This window comes from Phytophthora infestans, genomic scaffold (assembly GCF_000142945.1).
Source record: "Phytophthora infestans T30-4 supercont1.30 genomic scaffold, whole genome shotgun sequence".
NCBI classification, from domain to species: Eukaryota; Oomycota; class Peronosporomycetes; order Peronosporales; family Peronosporaceae; genus Phytophthora; species Phytophthora infestans.
Window position 1 is genome coordinate 987,312 of NW_003303729.1, and position 23,630 is coordinate 1,010,941.

Sequence of the window (23,630 nt, forward strand, 5' to 3'; positions counted from 1 at the left end):
AAAACCGATTCAACGCTGGTCCTCAACATGGCGCGCGGCAGTGAGAACCCCATGTGGTCGTGGTCGTCGGGCGAATCAATACTCTCGTGAATGTGAAAGCTACACTAAGAAGCTAGCCGTCATAGACTTTTTAAAAGACAACAATATGCAAGAAACTCTCGACAAATTCTACAGCCATCTTATTTCGTCCAAAAGGGAGTCCAAGCGTAAGCGCATATATGAATGGGAGAAATCGAGGGCACATATTGAAGCCATGGTTGCGTGCTCAGCCACTGCGAATCTAAAGTCGGCTAGAAAAAAAGGAACAGCAGCAACTTTGTCTCCTACCGCGGAAGAAGGTTTAGTGGAGTGGGTCAACTCAATGCGGGGTGAAGGTGTTCCTGTCTCGAGACTTATGCTGCAGCTACAAGCTTTGCAGATCGCTAGAGACATCGGCGTGCCAGATGGTATTTTCGAGGGACGATGGAGCTGGCAGCAAGGATTCCTCTCGCGTCACGGACTTTCACTGCGAGCTAAAACTCGCCAAGGGCAGAAATCTCCTGCCGCAATGGAAGAAGCCGCTCAGGCGTTTCTGGCAGGAAGTGGAAGACACGAAGCGTGAACTTGGTGTCAATAAAGTCTACAATGCTGACCAAAGTGGGATATTATTCGAATATTTACCGAAACAAACAATCAGTAAGAAGGGTGCAAAGACAGTCTGGGTAAGGTGTGGAGGAAAGGACAAGGAACGCTTCACCGGTATGTTCCTGGCTGATTGTACGGGGAAGCAGTACGATACATTCTACGTAGTGAAAACCGAGCCTTCAAAAATCCCAGAGAAAGCTGCATATAACTACATCGCCCAGCACGGCTTTGGCGATAAGCTTTGGCCAGCAATGAAGGACGCTCAAACACAGCTTGGTGTGCAAATCTATGGCAACAGCTCTGCTTGGTGGAACTCCGACCTTTCTGTCGCATTTCTGGACTACCATTTTGCCAGCAGAGACGAAGCAGAACCAATTCTTTTGCTTTGGGATGACTTCTCGGCACATTGGACCGATGAAGTCAAAAAGCATGCAACGTTGCTCAACGTTCATCTACTTAAGGTTCCCCCTGGACTTACTTCAGTATGCCAACCAGCAGACATTTCGTGGTTCCGTCCTCTTAAGCAGCGCTTACGAAGGCAATGGGTGAACTTTTTATCACAGCAATTGAATGATTACTCCGCTGACGGCTCCCATGGGAAATTCGAGCTTCAGCCTCCTTCAAGACGAGAAGCAGTGACTTGGGCAACGACTGCATGGAAGCAGTTAGGCGAAGTTGTTATCAAGAGTGGGTTTAACCCGCATACAAAACGAGCTATGACTGAATTTGCCGAAAACGATGTTATTGAGCAGATGGAGAGTTTGCAGTTGATTGACGACGCTGTAACAGTTTGCGACGACGACGATGTTGTGGAGCACTGTCTTGATGCATCAGATGGTAACCCATCCAGCATCAATTGATAGATGTGCAAGCTGCATACATACATAAACGTAATCTTGCCTACCTATAAGATTTTTCATTTTGTATGCAATTTGGTCTGTCCGGAAGCACAAATGTTCTACAGTACATGTATAGGTATTGGGTTGTTGAATCCTCATAACAGATGGCTACATTATGGTCCAAGGACTTGTGACGAGTACAAGAATATACTGTACGTCCCGAGATTTTATGCCTGATTTCCTTTATAATTAAAATTGTTTGATTAGGTGCGATAAATTGTGATGTGGCTGATCACTTGTTCTGCCTCATCAAATGAGCTATTGCATGCCTTGCGCTTAAACAACTTTTCGTTCTTAGTTTATTTGGTGTATCAGTAGTTTACTGATAAACGAGACAGAAATATATTTTTTGTGAAGGCACTTGCTATTCAACCCGACTGGTGTGGAAGAGACAGGCTAATGGTGCCCGACAGCACCCGATCAATGCCCGACCATGCCCGACACAAAATAAGTCAGTTGAGCAATCAAGCGTCCGTATACGTATATCCGGATGTGAAGACTTTGTGGTTTGAGCGTGCAAGTACGACCGGCATCATGTCATGAGCATGAGAAACTTTATTCAGTAGAGCTCAGTGGGACTGGTAAGTGCAGAATCAAAATCGACTTGTTGAAAGAGTTAACTATAGACACATATATATGTATCTGTAGCGCAGATACTGTAACTCCTTCCTACTCAGCATGCACAGACCTTGGGCACCAGCGAATACCTCAAACGCTAGCAGAACATACATACCACAATTGTATGAATCTACTTGTACCCCTAGATCGCCCATGTAGTGGTGTACTTGGTATTTCCTTGGTGCGTAGTTTGGCAGTTGCATTGCCAGCTTTTCTGCGATCGCTCGGACTCTAACGACATAGCTCGAGCTCATTGGGTCATAGATGCACACATCATTCAGATTTAAGTTCACCATTACGCAGCACCAATGCGTGTTGCTGCAGCATATAGGGATCAGAATTTTCTCGTTCGTCTTGCCCGCGAAAATTGAAGCGAAGGCTCTGGTATTGACAGGACTATCTTCATTATCAATGGAACCGATAACACCTGGATCCACAATGACGACATCATTTCGTTCTCCGAACAGCTTGGACATGACGATATTCATGGTATCGTCGCTTAGCTGTTTTTTTCCGACGAGATCTAGAATTTCTGCCTGTTTGTCAAACATAACGTTTAGTTAGAAAGTGCTGTAGTGATGGCATGATTTCGTCGACGTACCTTTGCAGACAAAAGCGGGATTGACTGCATCTTTGACAGCATATCCGTCTGTAGCACCACTTGAAACGGAGCAGGCATTGGGAGTGTGAAGTCAATGGTTTCGACCCACTTCACAGCCTTCTCGACCTGTTTTACCACCTTTATTGCCCTGTGCCACCTATTCATGATCCCAATTGTACTCGTTGAGTACGCACCAAAGCCTGGAATATCCAGCGCCACGGCACTTTCTGTTAGGCCTTTGTGCTTCGACTGCAGAGCCGAAACCTTTTTCCTGCAAATGGCAATTTATTCAGGGCGCAATATCCGCGTGATCGACTCTGCTGGTATCAAAGCGATTGTGGGTGGCAAGCTCGATATTGTTCGTGCTGTAGGTGTCTTGAACTTGAAGCCATACTCCACCATTTTGAACTTGTTCACAACTGCAGCTGACGATATGTATGTTGCATCCGAAGACAGCGCTGCATCCACGGACGCCAAGCTTAAATTCGAAGCGTACAGCTCTGAGTCTTCTTGAGCTACAATGACAGTTTTTTTACGAGCTGCCTTCTTTGATCTGGCTGTCTGTCTTGGTCGTCCTCGCGATCTTGGAGGACTCGCTATCACAAATGGCGTGTCTTCCGTTGCTGGTGATAGTGTGCTTAATTCAACGTCTCCGACTGTATCCAATTCTTCCCCGACTGGACCCGATTCGTCCTCGACTGGACCTGATATGCCCCCGATTGAGCCCGATTGGCCTCCGATCGAGACCGACTGGCCCGATAAATCTGCAACCTGTGTTGTTTCGACGGAGTTGCAGCTTGTGGCATGGTCAGACTCAGAGGCAGTTGGGGATACATGACTCATATTTGCTGTATCCGCATGACGAGTAAGCAGTTCTGCCGACACGTGGTGAGTCGTCCGTGCAGTCGGATCGTGACCAGTAAGTAGTGGCGGCGACAGCGCATCATCGCGCGAGTTGCTAGTCGAACCGTGACGCTCAGATTCAGCTGGTGGTAAAATTGGCACACCGGGATCCTCGAATTTGCCTCTCTTGAACCGCCCAGTCACACTTTGAAGATACTGCATCGCTTCTTTATACTGCGTCATGCCGCGTCCCGCCATGGTGTCACAAATTTGGGATGCAAATTGCAGTGCTTCACGATATTTGCGGTTCGAGTCCCACGGTCTCGCCTGTGAGGATATCACATTTTTTACCTCAAAAGACTTTGGCTCCGCTGTGTCAGAGACGACACTTGAATTTTCAATCGCCGCACGCACAGTAGACAACAGCCACCGCCTGTTTAACAGTAGTATGGGGATGACTGTCTCCTGACCAAGAGCCTTTCGGAGGTAGAAAACGTGTCGACAGGGTAGCAATCTTGTGCACATGAATAGACAGGAGCACTTCCATTCGCGCTTAGTAACTGAATACTCGGCGTTCATCTCGTCCAGCGCGTCATCAGCTGTAGATATACTCTTGATAAAATACACGTCTGGGCATCCCTCATAAAACGTGTACGACGCAGATCCAATAGCATACGAATACTGCCCGAATATAAGTTCACAAGCATGCTCACTGACAATATTCGCCACCAGTGTCATCTCGCTGTCGTTATCAGGATGCTGGACGGTCACATTCTTGTATACTTCTGCAATGAACAATCGCTCTTGTAACGTTTGATAGTACATGGTCGAAGCGATGCACTCATCCACTCCCATAAACGAATCCACCCACTCTTTAAGCTGCTTCCAAGAGGCTTCTAGGCGATTGTTGGTATTATTGCCGAGTGTGACGGTATTCTGGCGCCTATGTGCACACCAGAGCTCACGACAGCTGTCCCAATTCTTTCGAAAGTACTTCACAAAAGGATGTTCATCAATGCGAGAAGAAATATCTTCCAGTTCATGATCTGTGACTTCTACACCGACTGAGCCCGACTCCACACCGACTGAGCCCGACTCCACACCGACTACGATACCAGATCGATCATTCGCAACTGGACCGGAATAACCAATCGACGCAAGATGCACCATGTACTGGAAGCGTTTGTCGTACTCTGCTTCCGTTTTTGCGTAGACAAGTAAGCTCACAACACCGCCAAGTTGCTCTTTCTGAGACCTCGAAAATCCATAGTCAGCTGAAGCAATCTCTTCCCGTAGGTACTTCAGCACGTGGAATTGGCAAAGTAAGACTGTCACCCCAGGAAATGCCTTTTTAAATACGGACAGTTCTGTGAAATCCTTATCCACCAGCACACATTGAAGTCTTGACCACGCAGGATTGTTCGCTTTGAATTCCTCTATCGCTGTCAACAGGGTTTCATAGCGCTCATTTTGAAGCAGCGCGTGCTGCACAAACTGGCCCTTGCCGAACGTATCGTGTGCCATGAATGAAAAAACTTTATACTTAGACCGGTTCGTCCCGTGCGTTGCGTCAATCATCAGAACTTCAGGAAATTGGTCGAATAGTGTTCGCATGTGCTTTGTTTGCAATGTGATGCAAGTCGCAACTTTCTGCGTATCCAATAGCACACAAAACAACAAATGTTAACTTCATGAATTGACATTAGACCTGATAAAAGCATTCACTCTACCTTGCCACCAACGTCGTCCAAGAAAACCCGACCAACGTATCCTGGCACATCACCGAATTGCTTCATCCACTTCTTAAGCCGCTTGTCAGTGCTTGAAGGCCCATCGCGTTGTTCGCGAGCCTTTAGTTTCTGGACGAGGTTTTGCACATCTTTTGGGGTGGGGTTACTGTCGGTGTGCTTCATTAGGTGGCTGATGATACCAGACTTCTTGACACCTTTTTTTTCGAAGTAGATCAACTGTAGTTAGCGTTGACTCGTCGAGGATAATGCGTTTCGATGGATGTGAAGAGAAAGCCAGGCTTGTCAGACGATGATTGTGCTCCAGTCGGCAACGAGTGATCCGCACAGCAAACGTCGTATTCTTTGTATCAACTACCTGGACGCAGACATTAATCTGTAGAGCATATATAACCACTGTCAGTCAGTGAACTACCCGATTGACCCCGACTGGACCCGACCAGTCCCGACCAGGCCGACATATATGTACCTGCGCCTTGCAGCCCTGTGCTCGAGTCTCTTGGCGTGGCCGCTTCGTAGCTACAGACTTGTACTTCCCTGAGTGCGTACAAACGTCCTTGAATACTGTTCCCACGATGCTGGTATTTTAGCTGCTTTTGACTGTGACTTGTCAATCCTGGCATTGCGCTCTGCCACGCTGGTATTAGAGCGCGCCCTGAATATCTACAAGACAGATAGCACAAAATTAGTGGGACAGCGGGGTCAGACATCCGTTCATTAAATCTTGAATGAATCTCGCATACTTGAAACGTTTGGGCTTCATACGCAGCCAGGTACTCGTCGAAGGCCTCCCACGAGGCGAACTCCACCGTGTTGAGTGGTAATGCCACCACGCGTGTGGGGGGACCACCCTCGCTAGTGCTCCTGGTTAAATCGGTTACATCCGACACACTGAAAGCCTCGGAAGACTCTCCATCACCCGAACCAGCACCGCTCGCAGCGGGTGTTGGGAGCCAGACGTCGTCCTGGGAGTCTTCTCGGGGCGGCTCGGAATCGCTGCTGTCGCTCTCGTCGATCTCGCGCGCGACAGCCCCAGTTAGCGGCCTCTTCTGGACGGCTCGGACGCGGAGATCCGTTTCCCCCTCCTACAGCCTTACGATCGCTACGCTGTTCGAAATTTAGTGGCTGTCAGGCTGAATGGTATACATGGTACACACTGTATACATCGTACGGATGGGAGCGCGTCAAAAATTTGTAGGGGAAGGTTAACTCAGTCGGTCAATATAGACACTCTCTTTTGTGAATTGAAACAATGATTCTAAAGCTCTAAATAATGTTTAAAAAATCTTTTTAAAAAAAGATTATTAAGATCGGGTAAAAAGCAAAATATATTTCGCTTGATGCTTTATTAATATTTACAATTGTTTTATGAAAATCAACCACCAAAGAGTGTGGGATCCTTCCCGCGCTAAGATGACCTACGTGTCGATGATCGACAGCGTCCCAGACCCATTGTTTTGGTTGCTCTTACTCCCCTAAATGACGAAACTTGCTATCTTAGCTGCACTGCTAAGTTGCATCTTCTTGCCCTGCATTCTCGGCCACGCTCTCCCTCTCGTCACTGGTCCAGGCTACGCTGTGACGTCTGCCAGTGAAGATGCCGGTGTACTCACCATTAACCTCGCAGTAAACACTGCTCCGACCTCGACTCCGTACGGCACGGACCTATCGGCACTCGTGGTGACGGTCACCAAGACGGAGAGTGACAGTGTCCGCGTGAAGATCGGGGACAAGAGTAACAAGCGCTGGGAGGTGCCCAAGAGCTTGTTCACTGCCGGTACTCTGGGAACGACCAGCACGGCGAAGTCTGCTGCGACGGATCCGCTGTATTCGTTTAACTACACACAGAACCCGCTCACATTTAAAGTGGTGCGGAAGTCCGATGGTTACACGCTCTTCGACTCGTCCGGTATCTCGTTGGTGGTGAAAGATCAATATCTCCAAGTAGCAACAGCTCTGCACAATGACCTTAGCGTGTACGGCATTGGTGAGAGCACTCGCGATAACTTCAAGATGTCTACAGGTGACAAGCATACACTATGGGCTCGCGATCAACCTTCTGCCAAGCCGAACGTCAATACGTACGGATCTCATCCATTCTTTCTTGGTATTAACAGGGCCAGGCACATGGAGTACTGCTACTTAACAGCAACGTTATGGATCTAACATTGGACATTGGACGCCTCGTGTACCAGACTATCGGCGGTGTGCTCGACTTCAACATCGTTTTAGGTCCTACCCCAGCGAACGTCGTCACGCAGTACACGAAGCTCATTGGACGTCCGAAGCTCATGCCATACTGGTCATATGGATTTCACCAGTTTTGTTGGGGCTATGGCTCTATCGACGCCCTCCGTACTGTGGTAAGCCAGTACAAGAGCAACAATCTCCCTCTGGACGTCATCTGGTCCGATATCGACTACATGAAGAGCTTTCATGACTTCACATTAGACCCCGTAAACTTCCCACAAGCCAAGATGGCTACCTTTATGGATGAGATTCACGCTAGTGGACAGAAATATGTACCCATCATTGATCCAGGTATTTCAGACGACACGAACGACTACGCATACACTCAAGGTTTATCAATGGATATCTTCATCAGAGACGTCAGTGGCAAACCGTATCTAGGTCAAGTGTGGCCTGGTCCTACGTTTTTCCCAGACTTCTTTCACCCGAATGCGACTTCATATTGGAGTGAACAGATCCAGTTGATGTACAAGAGCTTCACCTTCGAAGGTCTCTGGATCGATATGAACGAACTCGCGAATTTCTGTCCTGGATCAAAATGTACACGCAATCCTGTTGACACGTGTCCAAAGACAGGAAACAGCACGACTATGACGATCTGTTGTCTCCATTGTTCGGTCAACGTAAACAAGTACGATAACCCGCCTTTTGCGATCAATAACGCTGGTAATCACGACGCCATCTACCACAAAGGAATATCAACTGCGGCGTTGCAGTACGGCGATCTCCGGCAGTACGATACTCACAACTTGTATGGCCTTTCCGAGTCCATCGTATTGGAAGAAATAACCAACAAACGGACTTTCGTGCTATCCAGATCAACGTTCCCAGGTAGTGGCGCTCACGTTGCTCATTGGACGGGAGATAACACCGCTACCTGGGATGATTTGCGCTGGTCCATCCCCTCTTTCTTGAAATTCGGGCTCTTTGGTATACCCATGGTAGGCGCTGACATCTGTGGCTTCCTAGGAGCTTCCGACATGGAGTTGTGTGCTCGGTGGACAGCATTAGGCTCTTTTTACCCGCTCGCTCGCAACCACAATAACTTGGATTCTCCATCCCAGGAGACGTACATGTGGCCTGAAGTCACAGCCGTTGGACAAAAGTTCATAGGCTTACGATATCGACTTCTTCCGTACATTTACACGCTAAGCTATCACGCTCACAGAGACGGTTTACCGATTGCTCGTCCAGTGCTGATGGAGTTTCCTACTGACACAGTCACTCACAACATCAACTACCAGTTCATGATTGGTAACGCGTTACTGGTGACTCCAGTAGCTAACAAAGGCGCAACAACGGTGACGGGATATTTTCCTCGTGGGGTCTGGTACAATATCTTTGATTTCTCGCAAATTTTGACTTCTGGCGTCTATTTAACGATCGGTGTGACCATATTCGACATGCCGGTTCACATGCGTGCTGGGACGATCCTGGCGATGCATCAACCAGCTCTTACGACGACCAGTGCTCGCCTCACACCATTCGATATCCTCGTCGCGTTGTCTTATACTGGAGACGCGAGTGGGGAATTTTTCTTGGACGATGGCGAGACGATCAACCCGAACGCTACAATCGTCAGTTTTACAGCATCGGTCGGGATGTTCAAGTGTACAGCTGTGCAGAATCATTACGTGGACGCACATACGAGTTTGGTCAATAAGGTGATCGTACTCGGGGTGACGTCGTCACCTTCGCGTGTATCTCTAAGTTTTATCTCCAACTATGATTCCGACACGCAACGTCTGGAGATTGATCTCACAAGCGCCAATCAAACTATCGACACGGACTTCAGTATCATTTGGGAGTGAGAATATTGTTAATACAGAATTCTCTAAGGAAGGATTAATCACAATTATTTGGATGCTAAATTTCAGTGTTGGTAGTAGAACTATCGGTATACACAACACCTGCTCGACGACGCCAATTGACCTCAGCGTTCCGATCGAAGTTTAATGCGAATTTCATCAAACACGTCGCGTTCATTTTCTAATAATTAAAGATATTTGAGTTAGTTAAAAGGTATACATGTTTGATGGCAGACGTCGTACCCTCAATATGGCCTTGTAAAGAACAGGCTCGCGCAGATGAAGATGCACTTGAGTCTTGATATTTAAGGCTTTCACAATCAGACTCTGCACTGCACCGGAGTCTGCCAGTGGATCAATCGCCAGAATAGCCTAAGAAAGAGTTCACGTACATGTATCAGTATCCACGTATTATCAAGCGCGAATTCTACAATGTAATTTACATCTCGGACAGCAGAAATCGGTAAAATGCCTCGCTGTTCAGTATCCCTCTGTTCCAACTCGCTTAAAATTAACATCACGCATCAAAGTAAAAGAGTTAGAAGTATCCAAAGGTACCCAATTCCAAAGACAAAGACGCTACCTTAGAAGCAAAGCGTAATAGTCCTGAATCTCCTTAAAATGCTGTGTACGGATGGTTTTTACAAAAAACCCTAGTGGGTATTTGACACCTAACGGAAGAATGTCATCGATATACAAGAAAGAGTCATTGCCTCCACGCTTCATCTTGTGCATATCCCGGATGATGGACTGCTCGATAGCTTGCAACTGCGCTGCCGTCTTCAAAGGAAAATACGTCCTCACTGCCACCAGAGCATCTTTCAGCAAGACACGTCTCTCCGTCACGAAGCTTTCGACACAGTAGAGTTCGCACAGTCGGAGTAGCAGTTGCTGACAGCCTTGAATCATCTGCTCTTGGTCCACATACACGAGGTCCGAGACGGCTCCAGTCAAGCACAATAGGAACATCTCGATCTCCGAGTCCCAGCTAAACAACTGCAGTGCCAGTAACAAGTTATAGCCCCACTCTGCGATCAACGGTTGGAACCCATACTTGCGATGCAGCTTCTCGTACAAAACTTTCTCCAGTGAGTAGCGTCCCAGAGGGTTTCGCTGTTCACGCTTCCGCTTTTCGACCCACACCTTCCGTACCACTTTTTCCGCGTCGATTTTCTTTAATACTCTCCTCTTCAGTTTACCACGATGACGTAGGAACAAAGGCACTGCTTCATGCGTACCCAGAGCCATAATATACTCGGTTCTCCTCTTCGAGGGGGACCCAGAACGTGGTGATGTAGCTGCAATGGTAATGACACCTGAGTCGTTCGGAAATATATTCGGAAGCATTGAATTCTTCCGAACTGCACGATCAAGTTGATTGTGTAAAATATTCAACTCAACTCGAGCTTCTTCGACATCATGCCAGATCTATAACGAAATGTTAAGTTAGTTTGTTACTGTAAGCTTAACAAAGAATTTTATACCACGTACCCGACTTAAATGAAGGTTAACCCACAGTGTTTTTGAAGACGCTCAATCCAGTGCAGCATTTCCTTCACCAATGTCTTGGTACGTCCTCCGTTTGACTGTTGATCGTCATCCTTGTTTGCGATGTTGTACATGCTGTCCAGACGCTCCAGTACTCCAGCTTTGTCTTTATTTGTGTCACTGTTCATCACCTCAGGATCGTCACCAGTACTAGCGTTTTCTACCATCCCAAACTGATATTTTTGCACAGACAACTCCGGTGTTTCGTCCACGATACGATCCCAGTCAGGTCTGGGTGTGTAACATGTCCTCGTTCGTTCAAAAGCGTCGTGGAATTGCTCGTAGTTCGCTTGGAGTTCACATAATGAGGTCTCCGTCTGCTGCTTTGTCTGGATCTCGCGTGCGTATTGAGCTTCCAGACTACAAGTCTCGTCTTCCAGTTTTCGGATCTCATTTTCCAGCTCTCGGTTCTCGACTTCGGCGTTCTGAACTTGTAACGCCACGGACGCATGTTGTTCCTGCCACTTTTTCTCCTCTAAATGTCGCTTTAAAGGAGCGTTCGACACGAAGTCCAAGTATAGCTGCTGACTGCGGATTTCTCGAAGTTGAGCTTGCTGTGTTTCCAGCTGCATCTCGAACACTTCGCAGTCACGTTTCAGCTCCACTTCTTGGTCAATAAGGGAGGCGTACTCTTCTTCTAGAGCCTGCACAGCACGTCGTTCACCTTTGATCTCCGCGCGGTTATACGCGTGTCGTAAATGAAGTTGAGTGAGTTCACCTTCAAAATTCTGTAGTTGCATGGATAAGTCACTTCCCAAAGACTTCTCCATTGACAGTTGTGTGGTCAGACGCTTGCGTTCTTGCCGTTGTCTCTCCGCCTTCTCCTGCATATCCGCTACTAGCGAAAAGTACTCTGCCGTCTTCGATTTACTAGCGAAATCAATCGAAGAGGAAGATTCCGATTCGACTCTAAAATCTGGTTTTGACTCATGATAAATCGCAGTGTGAAGAGCTTCTTGGACGCCGACGAGAAGGTTTTTCAAGACGCTCGCGTCTATAGATTGCTGCCAGCTCTTAATCGTCTCGAAACAACGAGCAGTGTTCAATTGTTTTTGGTGCAGATCTGTTGACGAACCTTGAAAAGGAATTGTAGAGCGAGAGCGACTAGGACGTCGACACGATTGTGACGGCTTAAGTTTTGATCGTGGACGAGGTGCGAAACGTACTCGGCCTGTCTGACTGCCTGAATCCGCGTTAGTGAGCACTTCTCTCATTCCTCGAACAGTATTCGCATGCACAGGAGGTAACCGGGATTGGTCATAAAGTGAGCTTAAATTCAACTGAGGTACAATTGGAGGTCCATTCGTAGCGTGGAGATCCGCATGTTCACTGCGTTCTTCTTCCGCCGAGAACTTCATCTTCTGGTCCAAAGAAAATGGGACTGGTTCTATGTATAGTACCCAAAAACCAAAAATAAAAAACATTGTTGATGTTGCGTAATTTATGTCGTAAGATAAATTCTTTTAAAAAACCTGCTTCAGCCTGAGACTAACGCTGGTTCTGCTTCTTCGAGCACCGTCGTGGTAGCCACTCGAGGTATTTTAGCCTTCCGCTTCCATTGAGACCGAGTCGTATACTGACGATAGCATTCGTGACGATGACGTAGCCGCTGGAAAGCTTCATCATGTGACGCCGGCGTAGCATTTGATTCCAGAGGTTTCTGAAGTAAATCAAAGAATAAACGCAAGACAGCATCACTCTTCCCCAGCTCTGATTCCAGTCGTCGACTAAGAGCTTCATGACTTGCGCGTCTTTCACGATATAAATTCTCAAGACGCTTGAAAAAATCCAAATTGTGTTGTTCTTCTCGTAACAAAGCACACGAAAGTGCGTCACCGTCGTCATTGGCTTGCCCTTCGCTATCCTTCTTATCAACCTCTTGTGATGCTTGGTTATTGTCACTTACCGCTGAATTCGGCCTTGCCGTGACATACTCCGTCCCTCCTTCTAGCAACATTTCCGGACGAAAGTAATTTTCACTGATAAGTTCCTGGAGTTTATCGTTCTCCAACGTATCAAACTTCATCAACAACTCCAAAGGTGACACGCCATGTGCAGACATACTCGAAAGCTGCGTCAAACTCGCTCCATGATCCAGCAATAACTTGATAATCTTCATGTTCTCCATCTTACACGCCAGATGCAACGGCGTGAAGCCATCTCCAGATCTCTTCACATTCGGAAGCACATGACCTTCAGGACTGGTTACCAGCACTTCAACCATTGCATAGTCATCATACATAACCGCATAGTGAAGCGCGGCCGCATGTTTTCGGCTTGCAATACTAGTACAAGTATCAGCGTCGACCGCTGTCAAGTCACACTTGGATGTTCGTAGTGGCAAATGCACGCGCATATTTGCCTGTTGCGTAATCAATCGCTTCACAACTTGAGGAGATTGACATGCAGCACACGCCAATGCGAGTAAAGGGAGGTCACTGCCTTCAGGGTCAAGTGAGATACCTGGTACATCTAATAATCGCAAAGCGAGTGTGTCGTGGCTTGACTGCAGTGCGTAATGCAAAGCGGCAAACCTGCTCTCCATAGGCAACAAGTACTTGTAGTGGTGTGAATGATGAGACCGTTTTGTACCGGGATCACGGATAACTTGCAGTTGTTCACGTGCAACGTGATCAACGTGGTGGCCTCCCTCCAAGATGATGTGGTACTTCCCATCGAGTGATCGAGACGACACGAATGCTTGCTTTCGGTCATCTCCAACGAGATAAACAGCCTGCGCTCCACTAGGAATGACAGGTAAGCTGTCAATGAGGATATGATCGTGAACGGCGTTCACGTAAACAATGCAGTTCTCCAATAACACGTCGATCACTGGAAGATTGTTGCCGTTTAGGTCGCTTTTTACAGCCAAATGTAGAGCTGTTAAGCCATCACTTGCAGTTGTAGAAATATCAACCTTCCACTCTCGAATCAAGTATCGAAGGATATCTGCCCTCGCTTGTCCATTGGCTTCAAACCACTTTTGCATATCGTCATCAAGACATAGAGCAGAAGAGAGCTGGATGTATGCGCCACAGGCAAAGTGCCACGCCAGGAAATTACCGCAGAACGACGTTGTCGATAGAATATCTTGCGGGTTGGCCAGCTTGAGTACGATCGACTGAGGTTCGATGACACTTTGGAGACCATTTTCCAGGATTTTTTCGATCGCTAGAGCTTGTTTCTCAGCTGCACTTTTGTGTTTCCTGCGATCTATGTGGGACCCTCGAACACACGTGTATTTTTCTGCTTGTTCAAGTAACAGGCGAATAATTTCGATAGCTTCGCCGTCACTGCCATCTAGACCCCCACAGAAGCCTAGACATGCATAGTGCAATGGGAAGTGTCCGTAAATACCCTGTACATTCGGATTTGCTCCATGACTTAGTAATATCTTCGCAATATCAGTGTACCCATTTAACAATGTCAAATGAAGTGGAGTCTGGCCCATGCGATTACAGCTATTCACATTAGCTCCATGCGCTTGAATCAAATCCAGCACCGCTCTCTGTAGACGTCTCTGGTCTTCGTGCAAGGAATTGTATCGATAGCACAAATCTAGTCCCCGTAATTTACGGCGAACAATACATTTCGACAGTATAGCATGCAGCAAGAAATCTCCTTGAGCGTTTGATACGTTCGTATCCACCCCAGCATCCAGACACATGTCCAGGAATCTGAGAGATCCTGCAATCGAATCCAGTTTTATACGTGCGTCCATAGACGTCGAGTCGGTGTATACTTTGGTGATCAAGTCACTCACTCGAGCCTTTACTGGAGACACCAGAGCACAATTCCAGACGGTGAGGTCTTGTCCGTCTGTAGTAATAGCGTCAACATTGGCTCGAGCATCAAGTAGGTCGATAATCATTTCTTCGTTTCCAACCAAGAACGCGATCATCAAAGGTGTCAATCCCTCGGGTGACGCAGTCTCCGGTGAGACTCCAGCATTTAATAGAGTCGAAGCTATATTCGATAATGCAAGTTCGGATGCCAGTAGTAAAGCAGAGTAGTTGATATACCCAAACCGAAAGACACTGAACTTGTGGTCGAGTAATTCAGCCCATCGGTCCTTGTATGGTAAATTCAAGGTAACATCCCTCTCATCGTCAACTACTTTCTGTTCCAGTTCCAATTTCTCTTGGTATTTAGAAACGATGTTTTCCTGCTTCACTTGAGCTAATGTGATGAAAGTTTGCACCAATTCATCAATCTGTGTCTTCACAATACTCGCACGATTAGCAAAATCTTCTGCTTCTCGTGGGACTCGAGCGAGGTCCGTAAAAGCCAGTAGTACTACGAGTGCGCCACTGCTTATCGCAGCGTTGATGAAGCGGTCTCTTTCTGTAATTACCAGCTCAGGAATTGACGGTACAGGTGGCGTGGGAGTAGCAGCAACTCCGCCTTTGACTGGATTCTTTATAGCTTCCACGGATTCAGACACTGGCGTTGTGGCTTCTTTGTCTACAGGCTCCAAGTCACTCGTCATCACAGAAATCGAACGTACCGCAGCTTCTATCTCAATGAACGAGGTGTCCGGTGACTGGAGAACACTCAAAACAGGGAGAAGCAGTAGCGTATGCTCCATTCGAGAAGAACATTCCACTGATAAAGGCCACTCGTCCTTTGTAGAAGTCTCCACTTCTTCTCCCGTAGATGACTGCAGTTCATTCTTTGCCAGATGTAGCAACACTTTCATTCCACTGGTAACTTTCATTAAATTATCCAGTAGCCCCAACAGCGATACACACACGGCTGGATTCACAGCAGTATACTGTGATATGAGCTTCGGTACTTGCAAACCTTTTTCTAATAGAGCGAGCATAACAGCTTCACCCATCGCTGACGGTTTGGTTTGATCTGCTGGTAGTTTTTTCTTACTCCCTCCGGACGTGGGGATTTCCGGTTTCCCAGGAGAAACTGTAGCCATGAGTTCACTGAAATCCGTTGCCGTCGATCCACTAGAATTCCATTTGAGAAAGGCACTGGCCAGTGCAGCAAGAGCCTCTGCAACGGCGAGATACACGTCGATACCATGCAGAGTTTCCGTTAATGGCTTCGGCTCAAAAGCGCCCTCCTCTTTGTATTCGTCGATCCATTCCAACTTGTAAGCTTTGTCAATCAGCGCGTTAAAACACTTAATTTCATCCGGTTGATCAACGTTTTCTTCTGTACTAAACACGTCGGTGTCTGAAGTCTCAAGGATCTCTGTAGACTTCGATGATTGCGTTAAAAACTCGAGAAATGCAAGGGAAGGGTTGTTACCTCCGCTCCCACAAAGCTACAGTTCATTAAAAAAAAGTAAGCAACCATACACTCTTGACAACTTGAAGGAACATACCTCGAAGGCGGCCGAGTTCTCGAGTACAATTGCATGAATGCATTTAGCTAGAAACGCAAAGAACAGCTTGTCATTGGAGGACGTCGTTGCTAAAATTTGAAGAAAGAGCGACACAGCTCGTTCTCCCAATATGTTAGCATTTCCTGGCAACTCCATAAGCGCTGCGAGCCATCGAACATGACGGAAAACTAAGTCGGAGCTAGCTGCTTCACAGCTAGTTTCCAGTAGAGACAGCACGGTATCTACCGCCACAAGAGGAGGTTTGTCTGCATAGTCTGCTTGATCGACCTCATCATCTCCACTTATCTCCACGCCACGAGTCGACACGGCACAAAGAACTTGAGCATCAAGGTGCGTACGTCCGGATCCGTCGCCTCCAATGACGTTCGAGTCAGGAGTATCCATAATATGTATACACAAGTGCAGTAATTTGTCTGCCACTTGGTGAAGATCACGAGCCTCTTTAACCTTAAAGCAATCGAGTAGTACCGGAAGAAGACCCTGTGACTTTGCATGCGCCTTGCATTGTTCACTGTTCTCGATAATGCGACCGAGACTGGAGATCACTGCGATACAACGCTCAATACTAAACGGAAGTAGCGCTACCAATGCAGCAGCATTAGCCAGTGCAGCGTTAGCCGCCGCTGCCGCAGCACCCGTCGCTCGCGGGGTCTCAGTAGGCACAACGGAAGCAGTTAAACCAGACGCGATGTCGTATCGGAGGATACCGATCATTGCGTCCACTACGTCCGTAAATAATTTAACATTATCTTCCACTGGTTTGCTGGTATCCACTTGTTCTTTGGCGAGCGTCATGCGCACGAAGACTTGACAGATAATGCCAATGTTGGCGCACAATAGTGGGGCGTCGGACGAGGATAATGGACTAGCATCTACGCCACTAAGAGGCACAATAGTTGACGTTTTCTGGATCATTTCTTGCACTTCCTGGATGGCATTGCGTAGAATGCTAGCCACATTATTTTTTTTCAACAACTCCCTTCCACAGTCTACATAACAATGCGATAGTACCGTGAGTTCGAAGAAACCTCATTGTAATTTTTGTCTTCTATCGTACCAATTTTGGAAAAGGTTTCAAGGATGTCGAGTGCAGGGCGATGGTAACGTCGCTCCGAGTGCGATACAAACTCCAAACATCGTGACACTCCCTTCTCAGCCTCGAATTTGCTTAGAAATTCTTCGTCTAGGTTGTTTAACAACGAGCGCAGACACGACAATGCCGTAAACTGTAAATCACCGTTATCAACCGCCAAGCAGCCGAGTAAAGCCGAGCAAGGAGACCCAACAGTTGGGAACGGAGTGGCTGCCCCTGTCGATATAGACAACTCGACGCTGGCTCGTAAGAGAAGGTCGTACACTTGGATTGCTTTGATCTGTAGCAAGATACCGATAAACTCAGTTGAAGCGCTGATGTCTGCAAGAACGTCAACGTACACGAATATCTGACGCCAGTGCGTTCAAACCGAAGAGGTTAATGAACGGCTCACCCGCTTTCCACGCCGAGTCGGTACTCAGGCTACGATCCAGTATAAATATCGCTGTACGCATACACGTTAGCGTGATGAAGATAGGTCATCAGCGTTCTGATATCGCACCGTTGACGTCAGGGTGGATCACCTCGGGGTCGGCATCGGCCGCCTCTGTTGCCGTTGGAGGCGACAACAATGTGTAGAGCACAGTAAGCGTTTCCATGACGAGTTCCGGGGTCTAAGAAAACATCAATTTAGTGACGATTCTCACTACAGAAGTATTTACTAACTACTCGTACTTTCGTTCTGGACAGAAATCCAATGAGTAGTGGAAGCACCTCCGTCTGTTCGCGAAAGAATCGCTCGTCTTGGGCACAGAATCGCACGGCGTCCACCTTCTTGCCCACATCTTTGAGCTTGAAGCTCTTGGCTTGCTTTTTCCAAAGATTTGCTCGTTTCTTGTCGACATCCCGGTTCTTGACAGTGCTGGAGCCAGGTCGACTTGCACCTATTGAGGCTTCCCCCATTTCCACCGCCTTCTTTTAATAATGTGGCGTTCAATTAAAAAAAAATACTGCGTCTTTTCAAGGTGACAGCAACGACCCATCTGTAAATAAGTACCGGTATTCGTGGAGACGCGAATGAGGAGGACGCAACGAATAGTGTCGCTCAAAGCTTCTCTACATCGTACAACTTGTACTCGTAGTTACAGCTTGTAATTTGGTACAAGCCAGTGGCTTGAAGCCACCAGCGTGGGTTGTACTATTGTACTAAGTCCTTGGACCAAAATGTAGCCATCTGTTATGAAAATTCAGCAACCCAAATCCTATAGCAACAGCTAGATATAAGGGGTAAAATCGGGCGTAGATTTCAAAAATGTGGTCAGAATTAGCTGATTCGCAGTCGTTTTTTGCGCTACAAGACTATTTTTAAAGAGAACGAGTGAAAAGCAACCTAAAGTATGGTGATGGCACCGCAAACGTGGATAAACTCACGATAATGCATCTTGGCACCATTAGACCCTGACCAGTACCGTGGCATGGCGACTCCCACACGAAGATGCTGTTCGGCACACAATAACTTGGTACCGCCACACGATGCATGAAAAGCACTCGTTTCGTGCGTGAACGTGGCCCCCGCGCGCGTGGAAGGAGCTGAGTGCGCGCAGCAAAGGGCCTGGAGCGTGCGCTTCCACTTCGACTTTCGGCCAATCAGACCGAGCCCCCCCCCATTTCGTGAAGCAGAGCAAGCGAGCGATGCCCCGGACGTTGCCGTGGAGAGAGGTGGGCACCGAGCTCAGTGCTGACGATGCGGAAGCCATGCTGATCAGGATGAAGAGGCACAGCACGGGGAAGAACAACGCAATGCCGTGTACGGCTTGTGGCGCCGGCTCGCACCACAGCATGCGGTACAAGTTGCTCATGTGCGAGTCGGCGACCTGTAGCGCCGTCACCTGCTCGTGGCGCGGCAAGGTCCTCGTTTGTTCCGACAGTGGTGAGTTCTACATCTACGAGCTAGGTGATCACTTCACCGCCTCCTCCTCTCCCAAGCGTGCTAGGCTGTCTGGAAGGCAGAAGGAGTTCTGCCGTGAGCTCGCCAATCAGCGGCTGCGACCGCTGCGCATCCAACACGCGATGGCCCGGAAGCCTTAGCTTCCTGCGGACGACCTCCCTCCCTTGGACAAGGTGCAGAACTTCTGCAATCACTACTCGAAGACGGAGCTCGAGAACCACGACCGGCTGGAGGACCTCACCCAGTGGATCCACAGCCGAGCGTACACCGGGAGCGAGGGCAACCACGACACGCTCACCTTTGCGTAGGATCTCGATGAGAGCAGGAAGCCAATCATCGGCGACGGTTCAGATGAGGATCCCTTCCTTGTGGGGCTGACAACGAAGGCGTTGGTGCGAAGGCTCACCTTGCCCTCCGAGTATTACGTACTGCACATGGACGCCACCTTCAAGATCAACACCGCAAAGTATCCGGTGATCGTCATCGGCATTTCCGATCGTGCGCGCAGCTTCCATCTCGTGGCGTTGTTTGTGGTGTCCCAGAGGCTGCAACCAATTTACGAAAGCTGTCTGGCAGCGCTCAGCCGGCTCTACACCTGGATCACGCAGCAGATACTGATGCCGCGATACGTCATGGGCGACGCTGAACAAGCCCAGCGCAATGCAGTTTTCACAGTGTTCCAGAGCAACCCTGGCATGGAGTATCTTATGTGCTTCTTCCACGTCATGACCAACGTGGAGAAGCACATGAAGGGATTTCCCTCGCACGTGGCGGGTGCATTAGTGCGAGGGCTGTATAACATGCATTTCGCCCGTGACCAGACCAGCTTTTCCTATCTGCGGGATCAGCTCTTGTGTGCCTGGAGGACTACCCGGGGCTGGTGGACTTCTGCGACTACCTAGAGGCGCAGTGGCTGCGTGGACCGTTCTCACTGTGGCAATGCTACTCAACGCCGAGTGGCTTTGCCACAACGAACAATCCTGTTGAGCAGGTGTTGAAGCGGGATTATACGTTGCGGCGGCGCCTAAAGATGGGCATGCTGTTGAAGGAGCTGAGTGACTGCTGCATGAACGAATCGGCCAGGCACCGACCATTCCGAACGGAGCCCGAAGCTGCACTCACGCTGACTCGACGCGTGGTGGAGCTCGTTCGGGAGAAGTTGCTCTTAAGGAACTGCGACGCGGACAGCGTCGTGGGGGACGCCGGAGTCGTTCACGTCCTCGAGTATCCCGCGAAGCGCATCGTCGTGGAGGGGGCCAAGCGAACCACGGAGGAGGCGATTGCCGTCTCAGCCCAAATGGGCGTCAATTACGCCAGGATGGAAGTGCAGAACGAGCCACCGTATGGGTGGCCCGTTCAGTTGCGGAGAAAGTGGTGTCCATGTAATTACTCCTTCAAGCTCGGCACCTGTGTGCACCTTATTTTCGGGCTCCGGGCTACGGATCGCCAGGTCGGCGCATACTCGTGAGCAGACGCATTGGGCAGAAGCGTGGATCAGCAGGCACCGACGCTGCCGGGGGTCGTCCGCGAGCAATCAGACCTGCACTATCTGCAGACTGACCCAGCACTCGCGGATGCGGACGTAGGAGAGGATCTATAGTGGCACGGAGTCTGACTAGGGCCAATGCATATTGAACAAGCGAGTATATCCACAACAGAGCTTACAGTTTTCCTGCACTTGAACTACGTTGATTTTTCTGCAAGATTGTGTTGGGCGACGTTGCCGTCCTGCAGGCTCGGGTCCATCCAGCACTTGTTGCACGCGCACTTGAACCAGCGCTGGCTACCCTAATGGACAGTCACTTGGGCGCCTGCAGACACATTTTTGGGTTTCACTAGCACGCGGACTCTCGACCGCGTCTGTTGCTCGATAAAAGCTGCGTTGGGCTCGCAGGCGTGCGAGATGAACCTCGTGACGGAGCCGCAATTCAAGGCATCCACGTAGACGATGTTCCTGTTGACGGACTTCGCGTTGTACAGCAGCGTGTAGCCGCTGTTCTCCATGACGGCTGCCCGTGGTTTCCCTTCCACCACTGCGGGGAACTCCATCAGCTCCCCGCAGTACTCGCCCAGGACGTCGCCGACTTCGAGATCCGTGGAGGTGTACACCCCGAGGCCTACCCGACCGGTGTCGAAGAGCTTCAACGTGTCCAGCGTCCGCGGTGCGTTGCTGCACCTCGCCCCGAGCTTGCAGTACTTCGGGGTGCAGAACGACGCGGACGCCACGTTGGAGCACGTATCCCAAAAACAATCGCCGAAACACTTGCATGCGTCGACTGCCCCGATGTCCGGGAACTTGACGCCGTTGCGCTTGCAGATCGTAATGGGCTCGACGTCTGACGGCCATGGCACCGTCTTGAGCAGCGTGCGAGACTGCTTCGCTGCTGGATCCTGGAACACATCTCGTCTAGCGTGCAAAGTCTCCAGCTGCTCTCTCACCTCAGGGCTGTTCTTCAAGGCCTCGAACTTGACGGCCTGAAACGGCTTCGCGTGGTAGATCTCCGAGCCGCTCTTGGTGATGGCGCACTTTGCCAGATAGCGGCGCTTTCTCGATCTCGGGACGTGCCATTGCGCACGCGTTTTCTTCGCCTGGTGGCGGATCTTGGCCCGGGCGTGGCGGTTCGGAATCGCCCGCATATACACAGCCGCCTCAACTTCGCTTGCTGGACTTGGCTCGGCAGACTTAGCACCGGAAAGCACTCCACTCTCATCACACGACGACACCAAGTCGATAATCTCCCTAATAGACGATCTTTCGTACGCTTGCTCGCTTCGTGCCTTCTTCTCCGACCGTGCTGGAGCTTTACCACCGCTCTCTGTCGCCGCCAACGGCCGGGTCGGAGTGCTGGGCAGCTCCATCTGGCTCAAACGTGGCGCTGGCTCGGGAGAGCTGCACGCGCTGCTCTGGGGTGTCTCCGGAACGATCTCCTCGCTTTTATCACAAAGCGCCTCCCGAACGGACTCTACCGCACCATTGATTGCCCCGGCAAGCGCTGAATTGAGCGCGCTGGCCCTCGATGGAGCTGAAAACGTCCCTGCGACGAGCTTGAACATCCGTAGCTTCCTCCAGAGAGAGGCACTGGGATCTAGCTGCTTTCCAGACGCAGCAGTGACTCGCTTCATCATCATGTCGCCCGGGATTACGTCCCCGGTGTCCAAATCGACCGGGAAGTCCACGTCCGCGCCGTCGTCAATGCAAGTGACGACGGCGCGCCGAAAGCCCTTGGGGTCTAAACAGACGAAGGCACGGCAGTAGTACTCGATCGTGTCACCAGCACACAGAGTCTCTGGAGGCAGCTCAGAGGCGCTGAGGCCCGGCATGCTGCTCTGGTGTGGTCTGGGGCGCGTGCGGCTTTCCGGGTTGGCGGCGCTGCTGCTGCTCGTCGACAGCTTCCGCGAGATACTGACTGGAGTGTGCCACCTAAAAGTGGCCCAAATTTGGGTGTGGCCCACCCCAGTCAGTGGACCTTGCATGCTCATCCTCGGCGGGAGCACATCGCGCCGGATGCGCCACCCGGCTGTGCGCGCTGCCGCAGCAGGGCGTCCGAGAATGGCATCTCCATGCATAGTGTGCTGGGTTTTACGGTGATTTCAGGCGGGTACAGGTGAACTTAACGTTTACTCATTTTTAAACTCTTTCCAGATGCCCCAGATTTACGGGAAACGGGTTGCCTTTGAGGCGGTCAATTGATTGGGCAATTTCCAAAACCACCTGGATTTGCGCAAGAAAGTATAAGAAAGTACGCAACTGAGCAGCAGCAAATCCGATTACGATTGTAACGATTTGAGTGCAAGGAAAACACAAATATTTATTTAAACAGTAAACGATTTGAGTGCAAGGAAAACACAAATATTTATTTAAACAGGCAGGCACCTTATCCTTCGCTCTGCTGGGTCGTAATTTCATGTGCGCCTAAAAAAAGTACACTTACGCTTCCTTCCGCGCTGATTTCACATATAAAATAATAGAGGTTAAATAGCTGATAAGGAGCAAGCACCGCTAAATGGCTGATGTGCACCTCAAACTTGGTCTCATTGTCGGCTCTGTAGGTGCTCGTCACAGTCGTAACAGTGCCGTGTGCTATCTGTAGACACTCAGCAACCAGGTCCCGGGCTCGCTGCCCTCTGAAGAGGCCATCTTCCTTAGCTTTGAACATGAAGTCTAAGCACAGTACTACGTAATCCTTCTGGCCTGGTGCCAGCTCTTGCTGCGAGGTGCTTGGCTCAGACATGTTAGTAAGGACGCAAATAGCTCACTACACCATTTCAGGTTCGTTCTCCCCACCGCAGGAGTTCGATACAACCACCCCGGAGCCGACTTGCACATCAGGGCGGGCAAATCTCAGTT

The 23,630-nt window shown here is 49.4% G+C and overlaps 3 protein-coding genes across 3 annotated transcripts; 1 reads left to right on the top strand and 2 right to left on the bottom strand.

Moving 5' to 3' along the window:
* Nucleotides 1-6,812: 6,812 nt before the first annotated feature.
* On the top strand, nucleotides 6,813-9,394 carry PITG_13873 (alpha-glucosidase, putative; the record flags this gene model as incomplete). The annotated part of the gene is made up of 2 exons (XM_002899500.1): nucleotides 6,813-7,406; nucleotides 7,457-9,394. 2 exons carry the CDS (start codon nucleotides 6,813-6,815, stop codon nucleotides 9,392-9,394), a joined length of 2,532 nt encoding a protein of 843 aa, XP_002899546.1.
* Nucleotides 9,395-9,449: 55 nt separating this feature from the next.
* On the bottom strand, nucleotides 9,450-11,709 carry PITG_13874 (uncharacterized protein; the record flags this gene model as incomplete). Its single annotated transcript, XM_002899501.1, has 7 exons — nucleotides 9,450-9,572; nucleotides 9,725-9,763; nucleotides 9,835-9,895; nucleotides 9,975-10,797; nucleotides 10,908-10,967; nucleotides 11,025-11,045; nucleotides 11,091-11,709. The coding sequence occupies 7 exons, from the start codon at nucleotides 11,707-11,709 to the stop codon at nucleotides 9,450-9,452; spliced, it is 1,746 nt and encodes a 581-aa protein (XP_002899547.1).
* A 1,245-nt stretch (nucleotides 11,710-12,954) lies between these two features.
* Nucleotides 12,955-18,297, bottom strand: PITG_13875 (uncharacterized protein; the record flags this gene model as incomplete). The annotated part of the gene is made up of 8 exons (XM_002899502.1): nucleotides 12,955-13,024; nucleotides 13,075-16,043; nucleotides 16,281-16,555; nucleotides 16,697-17,290; nucleotides 17,359-17,674; nucleotides 17,736-17,839; nucleotides 17,897-18,008; nucleotides 18,070-18,297. The coding sequence occupies 8 exons, from the start codon at nucleotides 18,295-18,297 to the stop codon at nucleotides 12,955-12,957; spliced, it is 4,668 nt and encodes a 1,555-aa protein (XP_002899548.1).
* Nucleotides 18,298-23,630: the final 5,333 nt, after the last annotated feature.